At 35.1% G+C, this 19451-nt stretch overlaps 1 protein-coding gene across 2 annotated transcripts in view; it reads right to left on the reverse strand.

Moving 5' to 3' along the window:
- Positions 1–19451, reverse strand: part of LOC149805848 (uncharacterized) — a 51458-nt gene that overhangs the window by 18771 nt on the left and 13236 nt on the right. For both annotated transcript variants that reach the window (XM_089950572.1, XM_089950571.1), the window contains exons 6-9: positions 9252–9396; positions 4142–4250; positions 1075–1176; positions 77–178 (exon numbers count right to left, since the gene is read on the reverse strand). In XM_089950572.1, coding sequence (XP_089806698.1) covers positions 77–178; positions 1075–1176; positions 4142–4250; positions 9252–9396 — 458 coding nt within the window. The remainder of the gene's footprint in view (positions 1–76; positions 179–1074; positions 1177–4141; positions 4251–9251; positions 9397–19451) is intronic.

Consider the following 19451-nt stretch of genomic DNA (forward strand, 5'->3'; position numbering starts at 1 on the left):
AATACAAACACTAAGAAAAAAAAACATTTTAAAATACTTGTAAACTTTTTCACAAGGGAGCATGCTTCTCTCTTACCTGGAATATGAAAATCCGGAATGATTAAGGAAGGTGATAATATTTTTGTTTTGGGTACATGCATCACATGTTGAGCTGCTGTGGACAAAGGTGTCAAATAACCTGAAATAACAAACCAAAACCTGGATTTTCATGAAGAATCATGTCAAATACAGAAACCTGAGAAAAGTTCTGTCTCATAGAAAAAAAAGCTGAGGTAAGGACTGTGTCACATTGAGAAAGATGAGGGAAGAACTGTGTCAGATACAGAAAATTTGAGGGAAGTCATCTACCCAAGAAAAAATCCAAAGAAATAAAGACATAAATTTTGGACATCTGAAGATAAGCATATTTCATTAGATCATTGAACAAAGAATTTGCAAGCTAGGACCCAAAAATATTTATGTGACAAGATGAATAACAAATATATGTCAGACTGTGAACTAAAATATTCATTGTTTAAAAAATCTCCAATACTGTCATAAATTAATTTATATACAATAAATAAATATAACAATTATTATTTTTATGTACTCTGTGATAAATGTTATGATGACAAAAACAAAAAAGTTATAAAGAACGATTATGTTCATCATCATATTCTAGAGATCTTATAAAACAAATGCCAAGCAAATCACATCTTTAAATGAATATCTGAATTTAAATAGCAAGTTATGATTGGTGGAATGCTAATGATGAGGTAACTTCTGATGGGTGGAATGCTAATGATGAGGTAACTTCTGATGGGTGCAATGATAATGATAGGTAACTTATCATAGTGATATGACTGAAAAACTTTTAAAAACACACACACACATGCACACACACACACACACAGAGTTTGGTGCAGTACTAATGATACAATTTCTGTAATGCTAATAATGAGGTAACTTATTGGTGTGATGCTAATGATGGGATAATTCTGAAAGGGGAAATGGTGATAACAAAAGTAACACTATATTGTGCACTGCATGGTACAGTGAATCAAATATTTGTATTGTTTACACAATGTCACTTACCATTATAATCATGATGGGCTTGTTCTTCTAGGTCATGAAAAGTTATCAGGAGAAATTCCATTAACTTCCTGACTCTCAGAATTTCATATGTGGAAGAATTTTCTAAAACGAGAAAGAAAAAAATCTGGTTTTGCCCCATTAAATTACCATTATCTATTATTCAGTATAATGTAGACCCTAAATTTACAGACAAACTCAAAAGAACAGAAACTGAAACACATCTAAGTGTGAGCTAGGCATTGCATAAAATGAAGCAAATACAACACATGCAGGTCATGGAGTTTATTATCTGTCAGGAAAACATACGAGATAAAAGAAGAAAAAAACTACAACGAGACAGAACAAATACTTAAATATACAATACTAAAGTAGAACAGAACAAATACTTAAATGTACAATACTAAAATAGAACAGAACAAATACTTAAATATACAATACTAAAGTAGAACAGAACAAATACTTAAATATACAATACTAAAGTAGAACAGAACAAATACTTAAATGTACAATACTAAAGTAGAACAGAACAAATACTTAAATGTACAATACTAAAATAGAACAGAACAAATACTTAAATATACAATACTAAAGTAGAACAGAACAAATACTTAAATATACAATACTAAAGTAGAACAGAACAAATACTTAAATGTACAATACTAAAACAGAAGAGAACAAATACTTAAATATACAATACTACAAACGAGACAAATACAATAAACAATGATACATAACCTGCATGCCATTACTTCTGAATATCAACACCATGATAACCTACCAGATATGAAGACCCTAAATATTCAAATGTGACAATTCTTTTGAATTGTGATTGCCACCATAGGCCTAGACAAAATGAGTAAGGTGTTGTTAATCCTGAGCCAATAGGACGGGTGCCTAGGGCTTTTATTAGATGCCAGGTGCTTGATGTTATCGCCCCCTTCATGGGTTTCATACAATGATCAATCATGCACTCATTCACGCACTCACTCATGACAAACACTCACCTGGGTCACATAAGAAGTTGTGAACAACTACTTCATCACTGTCATATTTTCATGTAACACAGCTTAAATTATAGACTTAAACCTATTAACAGGGCATATATATCATATAGATAAACCTGTTTGCTGGGTGCCAGTCAGAATCACAGTAATATTTACAAGATAAAAAGGAAAAATACATGTATTTAGTTTACATAATCAATGGACTTTAATAAATGACTTTATTAGAAAAAGAAAAGGGCTAAATACAATTCTGTTAAATGCAGCATCTATTCATCACAGTGTGACCATCACTATATCATTTGATGTAATAACACTCCTGGATCATTATGGTGTCGTCCTCACTATACATACACCACAGCCTCTCTTGTGATGCAGTAGTAGTCCTGGATCATTATGGTGTTTTCTTCACTATAGACTGCAGCCCCTCTCATAATGCATTATCAGACCCAGATCAATGCAGTATGGTCCTCACTATATACTGCAGCCCCTTTTGTGATGCCGTAATAGTCCTGGATCATTATGGTGTTTTCTTCACTATACATTTATTGCAGCCCCTTTTGTTATGCATTATCAGTCCCTGATCAATACAGTATGGTCCTAACTATACACTGCAGCCCCTCTTGTGATCCAGTGATGGTCATGGATACAAATAACTTAAATAGCTTGTTTTATTATTTCTACTTAATTTTTTCACTAAAGATTAGTTCTTAGCTGATGACAATCAACTATAATGTGGTATTTCATCATGAAATCTCCTATTTTGTGGGTTTTTGTTTAATGCCATGACACACCTTGCTGCAACATGCTACAGAACAGGGTAAGCTGATATATAACTCTGGTCAACCTTGCTGAGACGTACCTCAGTATAAGGTGAGCTGATATATAGTGCAGGTCAACCTTGCTGGGACATATGTTAGTTGTTGTTGTTGTTGTTGTGGGGTTTAACGCCATTTTTCAGCACGATAGGCTATACATGGCGGCCAGTATTAATGGTGGAGGAAGAACCCGGAAAACCCCGGAAAGAACCACCGACCCACGAGAAGCTACTGGCAAGCTTTCTCACATGCCCACATTGGCTGAATCTTTGACTCGAACCGCCGCAGACAGAGGTGAGATGGCAGTGATCCGTAACGAAGAGCGCTTTAGACCACTCGGCCACTCGGGGCCCCGACATATGTTAGTACAAGTTGATCTGATATATAATGCAGGTCAACCATGCTGAGATATACCTCAGTACAAGGTGAGCTGATATATAATGTAGGACAACCTTGATGGGATGTATATCTCAGTATATGGTGAGCTGATATATAATGCAGGACAACTTTGATGGGATGTATACCTCAGTATAAGTTCAGCTGATATACAATGCAGGTCAACCATGCTGAGACATACCTCAGTATAAGGAAAGCTGATATACAATTCAGGTCAACCATGCTGATAATATACTTCAGTATAAGTGGAGTTGATGCATACCTTGCTCGGACATACCTCAGTATAAGATGAGCTGATATATAATGCAGATCAACCTTGCTGAGATATATACCTCAGTATAGGTTCAGCTGATATATAATGCAGGTCAACCTTACTGGGTGATACTTCAGTATAAGGTAAGCTGATATCCCATGCAGGTCAACCTAGCTGGGACATACCTCAGTAAAAGCTGAGTTGATACATACTTTACTTGGACATACCTCAGCAAAAGGTGGCTAACATACCATGCAGGTCAACCTAGCTGGTACATACCTCAGTATAAGATGATCTGATATATAATGCAGGTCACTTTTATAGTTTTTGGGAACAATGTTAAAAAGTAGAAACTCTTTATTTTAAGTTATAACAAATTCATGAGCAAAAGTTCTATTTCTGTAGAGGTGGGTAGTGGATATAAACCACAGCTAATGAAGATAAAATTAAGTAATTATACTGGGTATTTATATCAAGTTTTATTAAAAAATGTCAAGAGGAAAATTATGACATTTTCTATGACACTTGTCCACATGAAATATAAAGCCAAAACAAAAAGAGGTCAGGAATTTGTACAGTTCATTCTGCTTTATCCTTACCACTTAAGTGATCTAGTCCCATATGGTTTATAAGTCTTGTGAGATTTTTGTACATGTTTGTCATCAGACAAAGCTTTCTGACAATTTTCTGTTCTGCCATGTTGTCAAACTGAAACAGAAAAAAATATTGGGATATCAGTTTTAAAAAAAATAATTTATATAATTTGTATTTTCCAAATTTGTCAACCCTTGGTGAAAAACAAATGTTTTCAATGCATTTAAATGCAACAAGAAAATTATCCTTTCCACTTAACTAGGAAAAACAGACACAAAGGAAGGAAAATGCAAATAGTAGCAATGCTGTGCATCTCCTAGCAACTAACATGTCCTGAAACTTGACAAGGACTGATAATTTGGCATGTTAGAACACAGAAAACTGTCACCTCCTGATTGAGAAATTGAAATTAAATTCAATATTGGAGATATTACATATAAGGGAAAGACTACCATATATACTTGCTTATAAGTGGAGTCCAACTACAAATTGCACAAACCCAGATCTGGCATTGCATAATGTGCTGGCAGATCTGGGTCTGTGAGTTTGTTAGGAGTAGACACATTATGTTATGGCAGATCAGGATCTTTATGGTCTGCTGCTCGACTCGACTTATAAGTTAATGTATAGGTATGTAAAATACAAGTCATCTCAAAAGAGACAAGAGATGAAGTCACATAATGTTATTAATATAGTGGAACATTTGTGTTTTTGTAAAAAGAAAAAAGGTATATGAACAAGAAAGGCAGACTACCTTAATGAAGGTAATCAACTATCTATAACAAAATAAGTGTACTCAATTAAAGCTGAATCATTCTGGTTACAAGGATACTGTAGTGTTGTATATAGAATTTGTGAAAAAAAAGGCCAACTCCCTCAAAGGAACTTTAAAAGAGGGCTATACCTGCAAATAAGTGAGTCATATAGTTTCATGACTTAGGGTCAAAAATGTTAAATAAAATCCATCAATACTCAGTACACATCTCGTGGATGCTATGCTATGTCACTTGCTTACTTTATGATGATATGCTATGTCACTTGCTTACTTACAATGCAATGCTATGTCACTTGCTTACTTTATGTTGCAATGCTGTCAATTGCTTAATTTATGTTGCAATGCTATGTTGCTTGCTTACTTTATGATGATATGCTATGTCACTTGCTTACTTTATGATGCAATGCTATGTCTTTGCTTACTTTATGATGCAATGTTATGTTGCTTGCTTCATGATGCAATGCTATGTCACTTGCTTACTTTATGTTGCAATGATGTCACTTGCTTACTTTATGATGCAATGCTATGTTGCTTACTTCATGATGCAATGCTATGTCACTTGCTTACTTTATGTTGCAATGCTGTCACTTGCTTACTTTATGATGCAATGCTGTGACACCTGCTTACTGACAAACATGACATTATTTAATTGCTACTTATTCTTCAATAGAACTAGTATGATAATTTATACATGTCCTGGACTGCGTTATTATTGTTTTGCTTAATACATACATCACACAATGTTCCGGTATCTTTTTCTTTTCAAGGAATGGCTATTTTTTGGTCCACCTTGTTTGAAACATGATACCATATTTCACCATTTTCAATGGCAGCAAAGACTCTGCTGCCCTAAAAATCAAAACCCTCTTCCCCAGTCTGAGATCCAGATGTCTGATTCACCCCTCTTAATCAGCTGAAATGTCTATATTTTCTAGAAATTGTTCTTTGGGATGTCTTCCAAAAATGAAAAAATTGGCTTTGGATTTTTAATGTTTTCTGTTGACAAACTATCTTCAACTATGTATGAAGGACAAAAATAGGCTATGTCTGTCATGTCCAGTTAGACTGCTAGATTACTGAAATCTAACAGATCATTACCTGCAAACCCTACATATTATAAATCACACTGCTGATAAGACTTGAAAATGTCTATAACATGAAGAATCTGAGCAACATGGATGCAAAAAGCCTTGATACATCAGTCACATTACACATCAAAACAAGGGAAATATTTCATATTTTTGAACTAAAAGAGACATTTTGTTGGCACAACTAGTAGCAGGGTTCCTGCGCTAAATTTGAGAGAGAAAAAATCCACACCTTTTCCAGTCAAAATAAAATTTACAGACAAAACATGACAAGTTTACTGACCTAATGGGGGTCTAAAATACTTAATAATTGCAAGTAAGATGTGAAGAGATAAAAAATATAATCTAAACTACATGATTTTATCTGTATACTAAAACTTCTCACAAATGCAAAGGAGCAGTGCCACTCTGGTTTCAATATTAATGAAAAATTATCAATTTTTCAAAACCTTTCTTCTGGTCATTTTTCAAATTTTCCAGACATTTACAAGACCTTGAAAAGCAATTTTCAAATTTCCGTCATGTTCAGTCATAGACCTACATCTATTGCATAGAATGCATGTGTCATAGACCTACAAATATTGCATACAATGTATGTGTCATAGACCTACAAATATTGCATACAATCTATGTGTCATAGACCTACATTTACTCCACAGAATGTATGTCATAGACCAACATCATCTATTGCATAGAATGTATGTGTCATGGACCTACAGTTATTGCATAGAATGTATGTGTCATAGACCTACATCTATTGCATAGAATGTATGTGTCATAGACCTACATCTATTGCATAGAATGTATGTGTCATAGACCTACATCTATTGCATAGAATGTATGTGTCAATGACATACATCTATTGCACAGAAATACATCTACTGCATATAATGTATAGGTCATATACCTACATCTAATGCATATAATGTATGTGTCATAGACCTACATCTGTTGCAAAGAATGTTTCATAGACCTACATATTATTGTATAGATTTTAATGTGCCATTGACCTACATCTATTGCATAGCATGTATGGGTCATGACCTACATATATTGCATAGAATGTATGTACCATAGACATACATCTATTGCATAGAATGCGGGGCCCCGAGTGGTCGAGTGGTCTAAAGCGCTCTTCGTTACGGATCACTGCCATCTCACCTCTGTCTGCGGCGGTTCGAGTCAAAGATTCAGCCAATGTGGGCATGTGAGAAAGCTTGCCAGTAGCTTCTCGTGGGTCGGTGGTTCTTTCCGGGGTTTTCCGGGTTCTTCCTCCACCATTAATACTGGCCGCCATGTATAGCCTATCGTGCTGAAAAATGGCGTTAAACCCCACAACAACAACAATTGCATAGAATGCATGGGTCATAGACCTACATCAACTGCATATAATGTATGTGTCACAGACCCCTACAGTTATTGCAGAGAATGTAGGCCTAAGACCCACATATCTTATACAGAATGTATGTGTCAAAGACCTACATCTATTGCAGAGAATGTATGCATCACTGATCTACATTTAGTGCATAGAATGTATGTGCCATAGACCTACATCTGTTGCATAGAATGTATGTGTCATAGACCTACATATGTTGCACAGAATGTATGGGTCATCGACCTACATATGTTGCATATAATGTATGTGTCATAGACCTACATCTGTTGCATATAATGTATGGGTCACAGACCTACATCTGTTGCATATAATGTATGTGTCAGAGACCTACATCTGTTGCATAGAATATATGGGTCATCGACCTACATCTGTTGCATATAATGTATGTGTCATAGACCTACATCTGTTGCATAGAATGTATGTGTCATAGACCTACAACTGTTGCATATAATGTATGGGTCACAGACCTACATCTGTTGCATATAATGTATGTGTCATTAGACCTACATCTGTTGTACAGAATGTATGGGTCATAGACCTACATCTGTTGCATAGAATGTATGTGTCATAGACCTACATATGTTGCACAGAATGTATGGGTCATCGACCTACATATGTTGCATATAATGTATGTGTCATAGACCTACATCTGTTGCATATAATGTATGGGTCACAGACCTACATCTGTTGCATATAATGTATGTGTCAGAGACCTACATCTGTTGCACAGAATATATGGGTCATTGACCTACATCTGTTGCATATAATGTATGGGTCATAGACCTACATCTGTTGCATAGAATGTATGTGTCATAGACCTACATCTGTTGCATATAATGTATGGGTCACAGACCTACATCTGTTGCATATAATGTATGTGTCATAGACCTACATCTGTTGTACAGAATGTATGGGTCATAGACCTACATCTGTTGCATAGAATGTATGTGTCATAGACCTACATCTGTTGCATAGAATGTATGTGTCATAGACCTACATCTGTTGCACAGAATGTATGCATCACTGATCTATATTTAGTGCATAGAATGTATGTGTCATAGACATACATCTGTTGCATATAATGTATGGGTCATATACCTACATCTGTTGCATATAATGTATGGGTCACAGACCTACATCTGTTGCATAGAATGTATGTGTCATAGACATACATCTGTTGCATATAATGTATGGGTCACAGACCTACATCTGTTGCATAGAATGCATGTGTCATAGACCTACATCTGCTGCATAGAATGTATGTGTCACAGACCTACATCTGTTGCATATAACATATGGGTCATAGACCTACATCTGTTGCATAGAATGTATGGGTCATAGACCTACAGCTGTTGCATATAATGTATGGGTCATAGACCTACATCTGTTGCATAGAATGTATGTGTCATAGACCTACATCTGTTGCACAGAATTTATGGGTCATAGACCTACATCTGTTGCATATAATGTATGGGTCACAGACCTACATCTGTTGCATAGAATGTATGTGTCACAGACCTACATCTGTTGCATATAATGTATGGGTCATAGACATACATCTTTTGCACAGAACGTACAAGTCACATGCCTAGTTTTGTGGCACAGAATGTATGGGTCATAGAACTGAAATTTTTTATAAAATAAATGCTTACTTACTTGCATTTATGAAAATGTGGCAACCTTGGCAACTTAATCATTAGTCACTGATATGCAATAGTATTCATGTTATGTTGTGTTACATATCTGTCCATAAAAAAACAATTTTTTTTCAAACTTATTGCAATTATTTGCTCAATTAGGCTTTGTAATTTCTAAAAAGCAAACTGTTCCACTTTATAATGATGCAAATTCCATACCTGCTGCTGCAATTTGACAAGAAGTTCCTGGGAAACTGGAGACTGGTTCACTTTCTTTGTTACATTCTCAGTTAATAACTTCTTTCGCAGTCTAACATTTGCGGCATGCAACCGTTTCAGCTTTGTTGGTATACAAAGCTTAGCACTGAAATTAATTAAAAGTAGCACAAAATAAGAGACCCTAAATGGGACTGATGCTCTTCTGGCCAAAAAGAATTTCCAAGAATTTATCATAAAACCGTTATTATTTCAAACTGCTGAGTGTTGAAACCATCTCTGATATTTCTGAGGAGTAAACCCGAGTTACATTGGTAGCAATGATGGAAGTAAGAACAGTATCATTTTTATTTTGGACAAACAAGACATCATTAGAAGTTTGGTGAAAACCCCATGTGAATATAATCATAAAATCAGGAGGAAAAGAGATAACAAGAATTTCAAAATGACCACTGTTAGCCGCAATGTATGTCACATCAGTATCATTTTCAATTAGCTCCTACTAACACCTTATGCACTCTTTTGGTTAAAACCCAATGTTGATATGACCATCCATCCAGGCAGAGTAGCCAAAACAGATTTCCAAGATAGCAGCAATGGCAGTAATAATGGATGTCAGATTGGCAATTTTTTCTTTAATTCAAACTAGAAATTACAAGACATCTTTTGGTGAAAACCAAATGTCAATATAACCATCCATTTAAGAGTAGCAATAACAAGATTTTTAAGATGGCAACCATCGCCATATTATATGTCAGATCAGTATCATTTGCATTTAAGAACAAAATGATACGGTCATCAATCAAGGAAAAGCCGACAAAACAGATTTTCAAGAGAGCAATCATGGCAGCCATACTGGATGTCTGATTGACAAAATTTTCATATAATTCCAACTAGATATCGTACAAGATTATGGTAAAAAGTCCATCTGAATATGACCATCCATCAGCAGCAGAGGAGGTGAACAGACCACTTGTCTGAAACGACATTTGCTTAAAATAAAAGCTCCTCCGAAATAAAAAAAATAAGGTCACAGACCACTTGTCTGAAACGTCATTTGCTTAAAATTACAAAATAAAAAATAAGGTCACTGACGCTATAAATCAAAGCGTCTAACTTGACCGAGAGTTTCTCTAATTGGATTACTTTATTTTTGTCGAAATTTGTGTTTACCCATCGGACGTCTCATTGAGGTCCCGCCCCCTCTGCTGCTATAATTAAATCATCATCATATTAATAAATGCCACTGGCTAGTAAATCTCACACCGCTAGATTAACTTGAGAGAGACTAGAAGCAATAAAGAAATTTCTTCCTGTTAGAGATTCATTTAGAGAAAACTTACGAGTGTAGCAGAAAGTACAAGTTGAGTATGAAGAAGACACTAAAAAACTACAGCTAGTGAAAAAGCTTCAGCGGCTGCTGAAAAAACTATATGGGGGGATATTAAGGAGGATGATGAGAAGGGGAAAAAGGGTATTTTTCCAGTATTAGAACAAACCGCAGAACAAACTGAAAAAATAGCAGGAAGAACTAAAAAAATAAAAGGGATTTTATGAAAACTTCCAACTGATATAGCTGCAGCTCAACCTCCTCCACCCGATGAAAAAATACTTGAAGGTATTGACAAAATTCGTACTGAAATAGGTGATATGAAAGATCGTGTACCAGAAACGGAGCAAAGGGCCAGGGTTGACATAACCGATAAATTTAACTACAGCAGTATTGATCAGATAAGAGGAGCTAGAAATGTAAGTGAACTAGCTGGTTTTGCTGTGAGAAGTTATGATAAAAGAGATAGCGTTTTAAAATCTGAGTATGCCAATGATCCGGTGAGTCGTGATAATTGGTACAAATGGATTTTTCGCATACATCATGGAGTTGATCAAGCTAGAAGCAGTGATACTAAATATATTGAATTTATTGATACAATAAATGAATATTCTACACTAATACAACAATGACGATCTTCACTGTGGCGATGAACTCCTCAATGACAATCTCCACCGCAGCGACGATCTACTCAACCACAATCTCCACCACAGCAAGAAGAGTTTCATGATGATGCACCTGGAGTAACAGGAAGTGGTCTTATTACTTGTCCTAACAATGTTCTTTCTGACGTAGAATGACTAGAAATACTGACTGGAGGTAAACGAGCTGGAAATAACTCGCCGGAGATAATTAATGAAGCAGTTGATATTTGTCAGCGATTATTTCAAGGTGGTATCATGGATATCAGTGTTTACTGAGAACTTATCGATGAACTTGTTGATGATTACAGTGACTAGTTGTTAGATAAATGGTAAATAAAATAAAAATGATTGTACACAATAATCATCGCAAATCTGTACCTGTCAGAGTAGTGAACTCACGATTACCAGTCTACGAGGTATTTTACGGAGATGGACTTGGTGATGTTGTACGGGGATTATTTACAAGGATGGCCCCAAAAGCAGCGCCTATTGCAAAACAATTATCGTTGAAGGCTATTGATATTGTTCATGAAAAAACTCCTGCTGCAATTGTCAATGTTGCTGGTAAGGCTTTCTTGGCAATCAAGGATAGACTAGCACGATTAATAAGACGAAAATCACAACCAGTAAAAATACCAAGTACTGAAATTATGCCAGCAGATGTCAGTAAATTAATAAATCAAGCTGCAAATCAGAGACAAGCAGCACTAGCAGATCAAGGGCTCGGTGAACCAAGGAATAATATTTCAAGTTTAATATCAGGAAGCGGAATTTCCTGAACACTATGATTCTCGTGTTAGACATAAATAATTATAATAAAATGTTCAAGCACGTATCTGATGAAGCATTTTATATGGAAGTACCTGTTCGTAAGGATGAATCGGTACGTGATTATCAGTTTTATTCTTATGACACATGATTACCAGATCAACCTGGAAGAATTGAACTACAAGTTCATGACACAAGTAGATATTTTTTACCCGCTGAGGCTTTTACTGAGGTAGAAGGTACAATTGTAAGAACAACCGATGCTAATTACACAGATGCAGTACAAGTTGGTTTTGTCAACAGTGGTATTATGGCACTGTTTGATAGCGCCACATATATGATTGATGGAAAAAATATTGAATCGATTCAGAAAGATGTCGACGTTGCTACAACAATAATTGGTCTAGCAAGATATTCTGATGATTATACAAGATCAGCAGGTCCCACAATAATGTTTGAAAAGGATAATACTGGTCACCCCGATGATATTCCGTATAATATAAGACGACCAAGAAACAATGCCAATAACGCTGATGCTGATGTGGCGCCAGTGGTTCATGGTTCTAACCCAAATTTCAACTTGGCATTTGCAGCGCGTAAAAGTATGTTGCTAGGAGCCAACAGAAGTTTTTCATGTACAATTCCACTATCGCATATTTTTGGATTTTGAAGGAATGTTAGAAAAGTTATTTTTGGAGCTAGACACACAGTTGTTTTTGCAAGAAAGAGTGATGATAACGTTGCTCTGTGGAGACCTGCTGGTGATGCTGGTAAAGTAGTATTAACAAAATTTTCCTTGTGGATGCCGGTGATGACTCCAATGAAGAACAAAAATTACTTTCTTTCATGGACACAGGTGGTAAATCCTTGTTGTCATGGTTGTAGCAAAAGCAGCCGCATTAGGTGCTGTTGGAACCGCTGCTGGAATGACATTAAAGAAAGCAACATGGCGAGGATTAAAAAAATGAGGACTGGGTCTAAGATTACCCAGATCTCATCGAGGAAGAGGTCTGAGGCTTCCAGGAACACTTCGTTAATTATTCCAGCATCAAATTTTGATTTACGTGATGCTGCTAAACAACTAAAAATAAAAAACTTCAGAGGTGTTTTTATGTGAGATCAATTGCCGGACCAACCAAACAATATTGAAATGGGTATTATTAATCTTGATGATAATTCAGGACCCGGTACTCATTGGGTATTATACGCAATTGATCCACGTGGGTTTATTTCGATTCATACGGGTTAGCTCCACCTCGTGAATTTATCAAGTATGTCGTGCCACTTCACTCAGCGGTTTGGTATTCAATGCTACCAACACAAACAATGACGGATCCGCCAATATGCGGCAGTGAAGTAATTAATGTACTTGACGCTATATCAAAGTCCTCCGCGGCACCTCATAAAGTCGTGCATCATTATACAAGTAACCGCTTTGTTTTAAACAGATCTTAGATCTTATATAATGGTTGATATTTACAGAATATCTTCTTCTACCAGTAAGAAAAAATCTGATGACACTGATTTGTCGAAGTACGCGACTAAAGATGAACTCGCTGATATTATGAACCTGGCTGGAGTTGACTGAGATGAAGTTGTTGTTTTTCAGGACCGATATGGAAAACTAGAAACGAGAACATCAAATGGAATGATATAGTTCGATGAGTACTCAGTGTGGTCATGGATAACATTCCCGTGTTTACTGACAGCGGTAGAATCAGGGATTCAAGTATATCGTTTACAACCATCAGAGATGAAATTGCAAAAAGTGTTACTAATCGTTTAAAAAATACTGGTGACATAATGACAGGTGAACTCAGCATGAACGGAAACAAGATAACAGTGTTAAGAGATCCAACATACGACGAAGATGCCATGATGAAAAAATATGTGGACGTCGGCTACAGCACCGTAGATGGTAAATTATCCACATTGCGAGCCGAGTATGACGTCGGCTACAGCACCGTAGATGGTAAATTATCCACGCTGCAGGCCGAGTATGATGTGCATGTGGGCGCTTTTGTAAGATTTCGAAGATTTTCAAAAAACCGATGAAGCCATAGATAAATTCTTTGGCACTCCGCATACCATTGACATAAAACTTTCTGATATCAAAACTAACCTAGACGCAACTAAAAAAACACTCGAAGATGTCGTAAGTGGAATTCCTGATATCGTTAACAAAATTAGTCTGATTAAAATTCCAGCCGGAATAACTCCCGGGCATATTACCAATATCGTATGCACAGTATCATCCAAGTTTGCAACATGGTCACAGCAAAATAAAACTATTAAATATACTGCAACAGTCACTGGTGTGTACAGGGTGTCTGTGTTCAGTGCTGCAAAATTCAAGATTTTCACAACGTATCCATGGTGTCATTCCACCGACATGTTTTCCAGAGTTGTGTCTATCATATTAAATAAAAGAAACGAAGAAATATTTATTCTGGAAGCAGCTGATAAGAAATTAACCGCAACATCTTTATGGTGGTGTCTAGAATTTGTAGCTGAAACACCTCAATTGGTTACTGTATAAAATATAATGAGTACCTCAATCGACGCTGCATCGCAACATTACAGGTAAAATCAAGCACGTGAATGACAAACTTAAAAGATCGAGTCAAACAATACACTGTAAAAATAAAGAAATATCAATGACGACCAGTTATTGTCGACATAATCGTTTATTCAGTATCTGCTATTGTTGTGTCCACTGGCGCATTATTATCAATGATAACAATGATGGTGTTAGTAGCCATAATAATCTGTCTTTCAGCTACAACAATGATTGCAGGTGTTCTTAATATCATCGCAAAAAAAATAAGTACTTGCACGAATGAAAAATTATCTGATTACATGATAAAATTACACACAGCGATGGTAGCATACTCGAAGTTATCTTCGTTGTTATCAGTGAGTCTTAATGATGGAATTATATCTGATTTTGAGTTTTCAGAAATGATTAAAATATATCACGAATGTGATGGTATTAAAGGTACAAATATATTAAATAATGACAACATCAGTAGAGCTACTTCAACAGATCGTGACAAACACAACTCCACCAAAAACAACGATGATCTCAGTAAATTCGACTAATCCTGAATTTAACGTCAGTTTTCCAACTGCGACTCCAGTAAAAGAAATCGAACTAGCACAATTACGAGTGTATTACAGCTGGCCAAATATCAGATCGAGATCATTTACTGGTACACCAGCAAATAATTTGCTTGTATTTGCTAATAAAAATAAAGATGATGGAACACCTGACTGGGTTGTTGTTGGGATACCCACTGGCAGTTATGAGATTGAACAAATCAACGATGAATTTGCGCATAGAATAAAATCAATAACCAGAAAAGAAGCAAAATTATCAATTAAAGTTCATAAGCCGACTTTATCTTCTACGGTTGAGATACATTCTCCTGATTATGCCGTTGATATTTATCAATCATCGATAAGATCCATACTAGGTTGGCCTGATATTGCGCCAGAATACCATGGACCACCAGAACCACGTCGGGATGATTTTATTACAGATGAAAAGAAATTTATAACAATTCCAAAATACAGAGAGAAATTTCCGTGGAATGGAGCCGGTGTGTATAAGCTTTATACTTTTAGTGGTGAAAATAGATATTTAGAAATTTATGAAATGTATTCCGGCCCTATTAATTCTGAAGTCAAACAATCAATCAACAATATACAAAATTTGTTTTTGTCATTATAACGATGATATAAAACAACAAATCGTTGAGTCAATAAAACATCTAAATCAATTAGAATCAGATTATAATTATGTTAATGAAACTTTCATTAAGGAAGTATTTATCCATGCTACTTCTCCCCCCCCCACCCTAGAAAACCATTTATCAATTATTATAGAATAACAGAAAAGGAATATGAAGGGAAAGATTTTGAGTTTTCAGTACCAAAATTTAATAAATTATTGATACAAATTTTCCTAAAATCATCGATGCATGGAAAACAATAGCTCCACCTCCAGTTGTTCTCAAACATGACAATGATCCATATGGCGGCGGCATACATATTTCACCAGGAATTGTCAATATAACATCAACGATCGCAGTTAATCTCGTTTGTGTAGTGATCAATGGCAGCTATCAGATAGATCTTGGAAAGTCAGATCAGGCTCAACAAGGATATATTTTATATACATTCACATACCACATGTCCCCCCTGGAAGTTTAATCGTGCAAGAACCAACTAATCCTGTTTATCTGCAGTGTCATAATAATATGTTAACACGAATAAATTTTAAGTTCACAGACCACCTTGGATGCTTAATTGGCCTGCGGGGAGAGGAATTAATTGTGAATCTGTATGTGAAATTGTAGATTTTTCAGAAATATTTTATTATTTTTCAGAAGTATTTTATTATTATTCTGAAATATTTTATTTATTCTGAAATATTTTATTATTATTCTGAAATATTTTAATATTATTCTCAAATATTTTAATATTCTGAAATATTTTATTATTATTCTGAAATATCTTATTTTTTATGAAATTGATGGGGTGGTTGGTACTTAAAATCATGTAAATCAATCAATTTTGTAATTCTGATATGTAGTTAGGTACTCAAAATTATACAACTCAATCAATTTTGTAATTCTGATGGGGTGGTTGGTACTCAAAATTAACAAAATCAATTAATTTTGTAATTCTTATATGTAGTTAGGTACTCAAAATTAACAAAATCAATCAATTTTGTGTAGTTTGGTACTCAAAATTATACAAATCGATCAGTTTTGCAAAAATTACTACAAAAAAATATTTTATTATTATTCTGAAATATTTTATTATTATTCAGAAATATTTTACTTTTTAAGAAATTGATGGGATAGTTGGTACTCAAAATCGTGCAAATCGATTAATTTTGCAATTCTGATGGGGTGGTTGGTACTCAAAATCGTGCAAATCTATCAGATTTGCAAATAATCTGAAATAATTATTATAATCTGAAATATTTTATTATCAAGAAATATTTTATTATTCTGAAATATTTTATTATTATTCAGAAATTGATGGGGTAAATGGTATTCAAAATCGTGCAAATCAATCAGTTTTGCAAATAATCTGAAATAATTATTATAATTTGAAATATTTTATTATTATTCTGAAATATTTTATTATTATTCAGAAATTGATGGGTAGTTAGGTACTCAAAATCATGTAAATCAATCAGTTTGTTGATTTTGATGGGGTAAATAGTACTCAAAATCATGTAAATTAATCAGTTTGTTAATTCTGATGGGGTGGTTGGTACTCAAATCAGATTTTATGATAAATAAAAAATATTTCAGAATTAAAAAAAATATTTCAGAATAAATAAAATATTACACGTACTCGGCATTTCACGATAACATAACAAAAATAAACAGTAGCCATGATGAGCAGTTATCTTTCATGGGGTCACCTCAGGCCTGTGTGTCTCCATGGGATCCTTTGTTTGATACTTTTGTCTTCATTTGAGACCTTTCTTATAGTCTTCTCGGCATCCCATGAACGTTTCTTTTTGGTCACATTCTTTCTGAATGTACTTGTGAGAGGTACCCCGATGAGACTTAGAGATTATACATCCACTCTACTGTTTATTTTGGGGGCGTCATAGACATATCTCCGGAGAATTTCCTAACCGAAATGAAATGTTAGAATATTCAGAAGATTGTACATGTGCCAGTTTAATGTACACCCCCCAGGAGAAAACCTGGGGTTGCAAAAATGCACTCACACTACGTGGTTTTTGTAGTGTGAGATGTACACAGGCTGCTGCCGCCCCCACTTTATACAGGAAAAACCCTACCATCGGTACCATCGACAATATGCCCGTTACGAGATTCGAACCGCTGACCCATTGACTGAGAATCAGCTGCTCAACCAACTGCGCCATGGCTGTAATCAATTCATATATGTTTCAGAAGTTATTATATATTTACCTTACAGATCGATTTCTGAGCACACTGTAAATTATATATATTTCTGCATTAAAACAATGATTTCTGCCTTGAAAAAATCTAGTCTTTTATCATAATAGCGAAAGTATCCTAAAAATCGAGTTATATTCACCAGAACTCTAACCACTGTGCCATCAAACGTTTTATAGTTACCTACAGATCGGTTTCTGAACGCTGCACTCAAACAGCGTGTTCTGCCTTGATAAAATATATGTACATCTCCTACCACGGCGCCGTTTATAATTATCCACAGATCGGTTTAAATATTTCTGCATTATAACAGCGGTTTCTGAATAGATTGTAAATATCTGCACTAAAAAAACAGCGTGTTCTGCCTCGATTTCTCGTAACAGATCTAAAAATAACTCGCTATATTGTACAATGTAAAATACGTTTATTCTTCTATTTTGTAAGTTAGAAACCATAAATATCCTTCTACTTGTTACATTACTGATATTAATTACGACGTAGATGGTTAAATGACTAATTATGACCGTAAAAATCACAAATCTAAGGAGAAAGATATATTTACAGAATTATCTCCCTTCACTATAGTCAAAAATTAAGTAGTATACGAGTGGAGAATGCTGACCACAAAAATAAAAATTAAACAATAGTTAATAAATATAATTTGAGGTAATTACTTGCTAAAGATGATAGTTTATACTCAACAATAATAGAAAACAATTTTCTGTTTATATTTTTCTGAGAAAGCAGATCTGGCTATATTTTCTGCAACTCTTTGTACTGAACATGGATTAATATCAAAATATCGCGCAGCCGCATTCATTGATTGAAACATTCTCTCCTTATCTGTCTCTGTGTTGATGGATTTGATTGTTCTAGGAATTTTTGAGTATTTACCAGTCCCTCCCCGTGCAGAGTTCTCACTCTGTGTAATAGCCTGAAGGTTGGATAAATTATTGTCGGTTTTAATACCGTTGATGTGATCGATCACAAGACCATCTTTGATCACCCAGAAGAAACACTCATATGTGAATCGATGACAGAAATACCTTTTCTTCCCAACAGTAAATTGGAGATAACTGGTATTAATAACAGTACCAACTGGTCTTTTCAACCTATAGTGTCTGATCACACCATCAAGATTTGATTCATAGTCTGTCATTGTAGGATGCTTTACAAACTCTTGGCTCATTTATATAATAATAGTATTTGTTTAAATCATAATGTGTCTGAAAACTTATTTAGATAGTCCTCTACAGATTTTATAGATCTGTCACTGTCATTATTTTTTTTATCATAATATCTTTTAAGTTCTCTGTATCTTTTACCACCACAACGTGCACACAACTGTGTTTTTCCTCGTACTCCGACACATCGTAGACATGGTACTGGTCCTAGACTTCCACCACGAACACTCTGTAAGTGTTGTCCGCAGAATTCCTTTTTACAGGATTTGTTACAAGGAGTTAATGAACCGATCATCAACCATCTGCACTGAGCCATTATACATAAT

The sequence above is a fragment of the Sinohyriopsis cumingii genome, chromosome 2 (genome assembly GCF_028554795.1).
Source record: "Sinohyriopsis cumingii isolate HCF-2022 chromosome 2, ASM2855479v2, whole genome shotgun sequence".
Lineage (NCBI taxonomy): Eukaryota > Metazoa > Mollusca > Bivalvia > Unionida > Unionidae > Sinohyriopsis > Sinohyriopsis cumingii.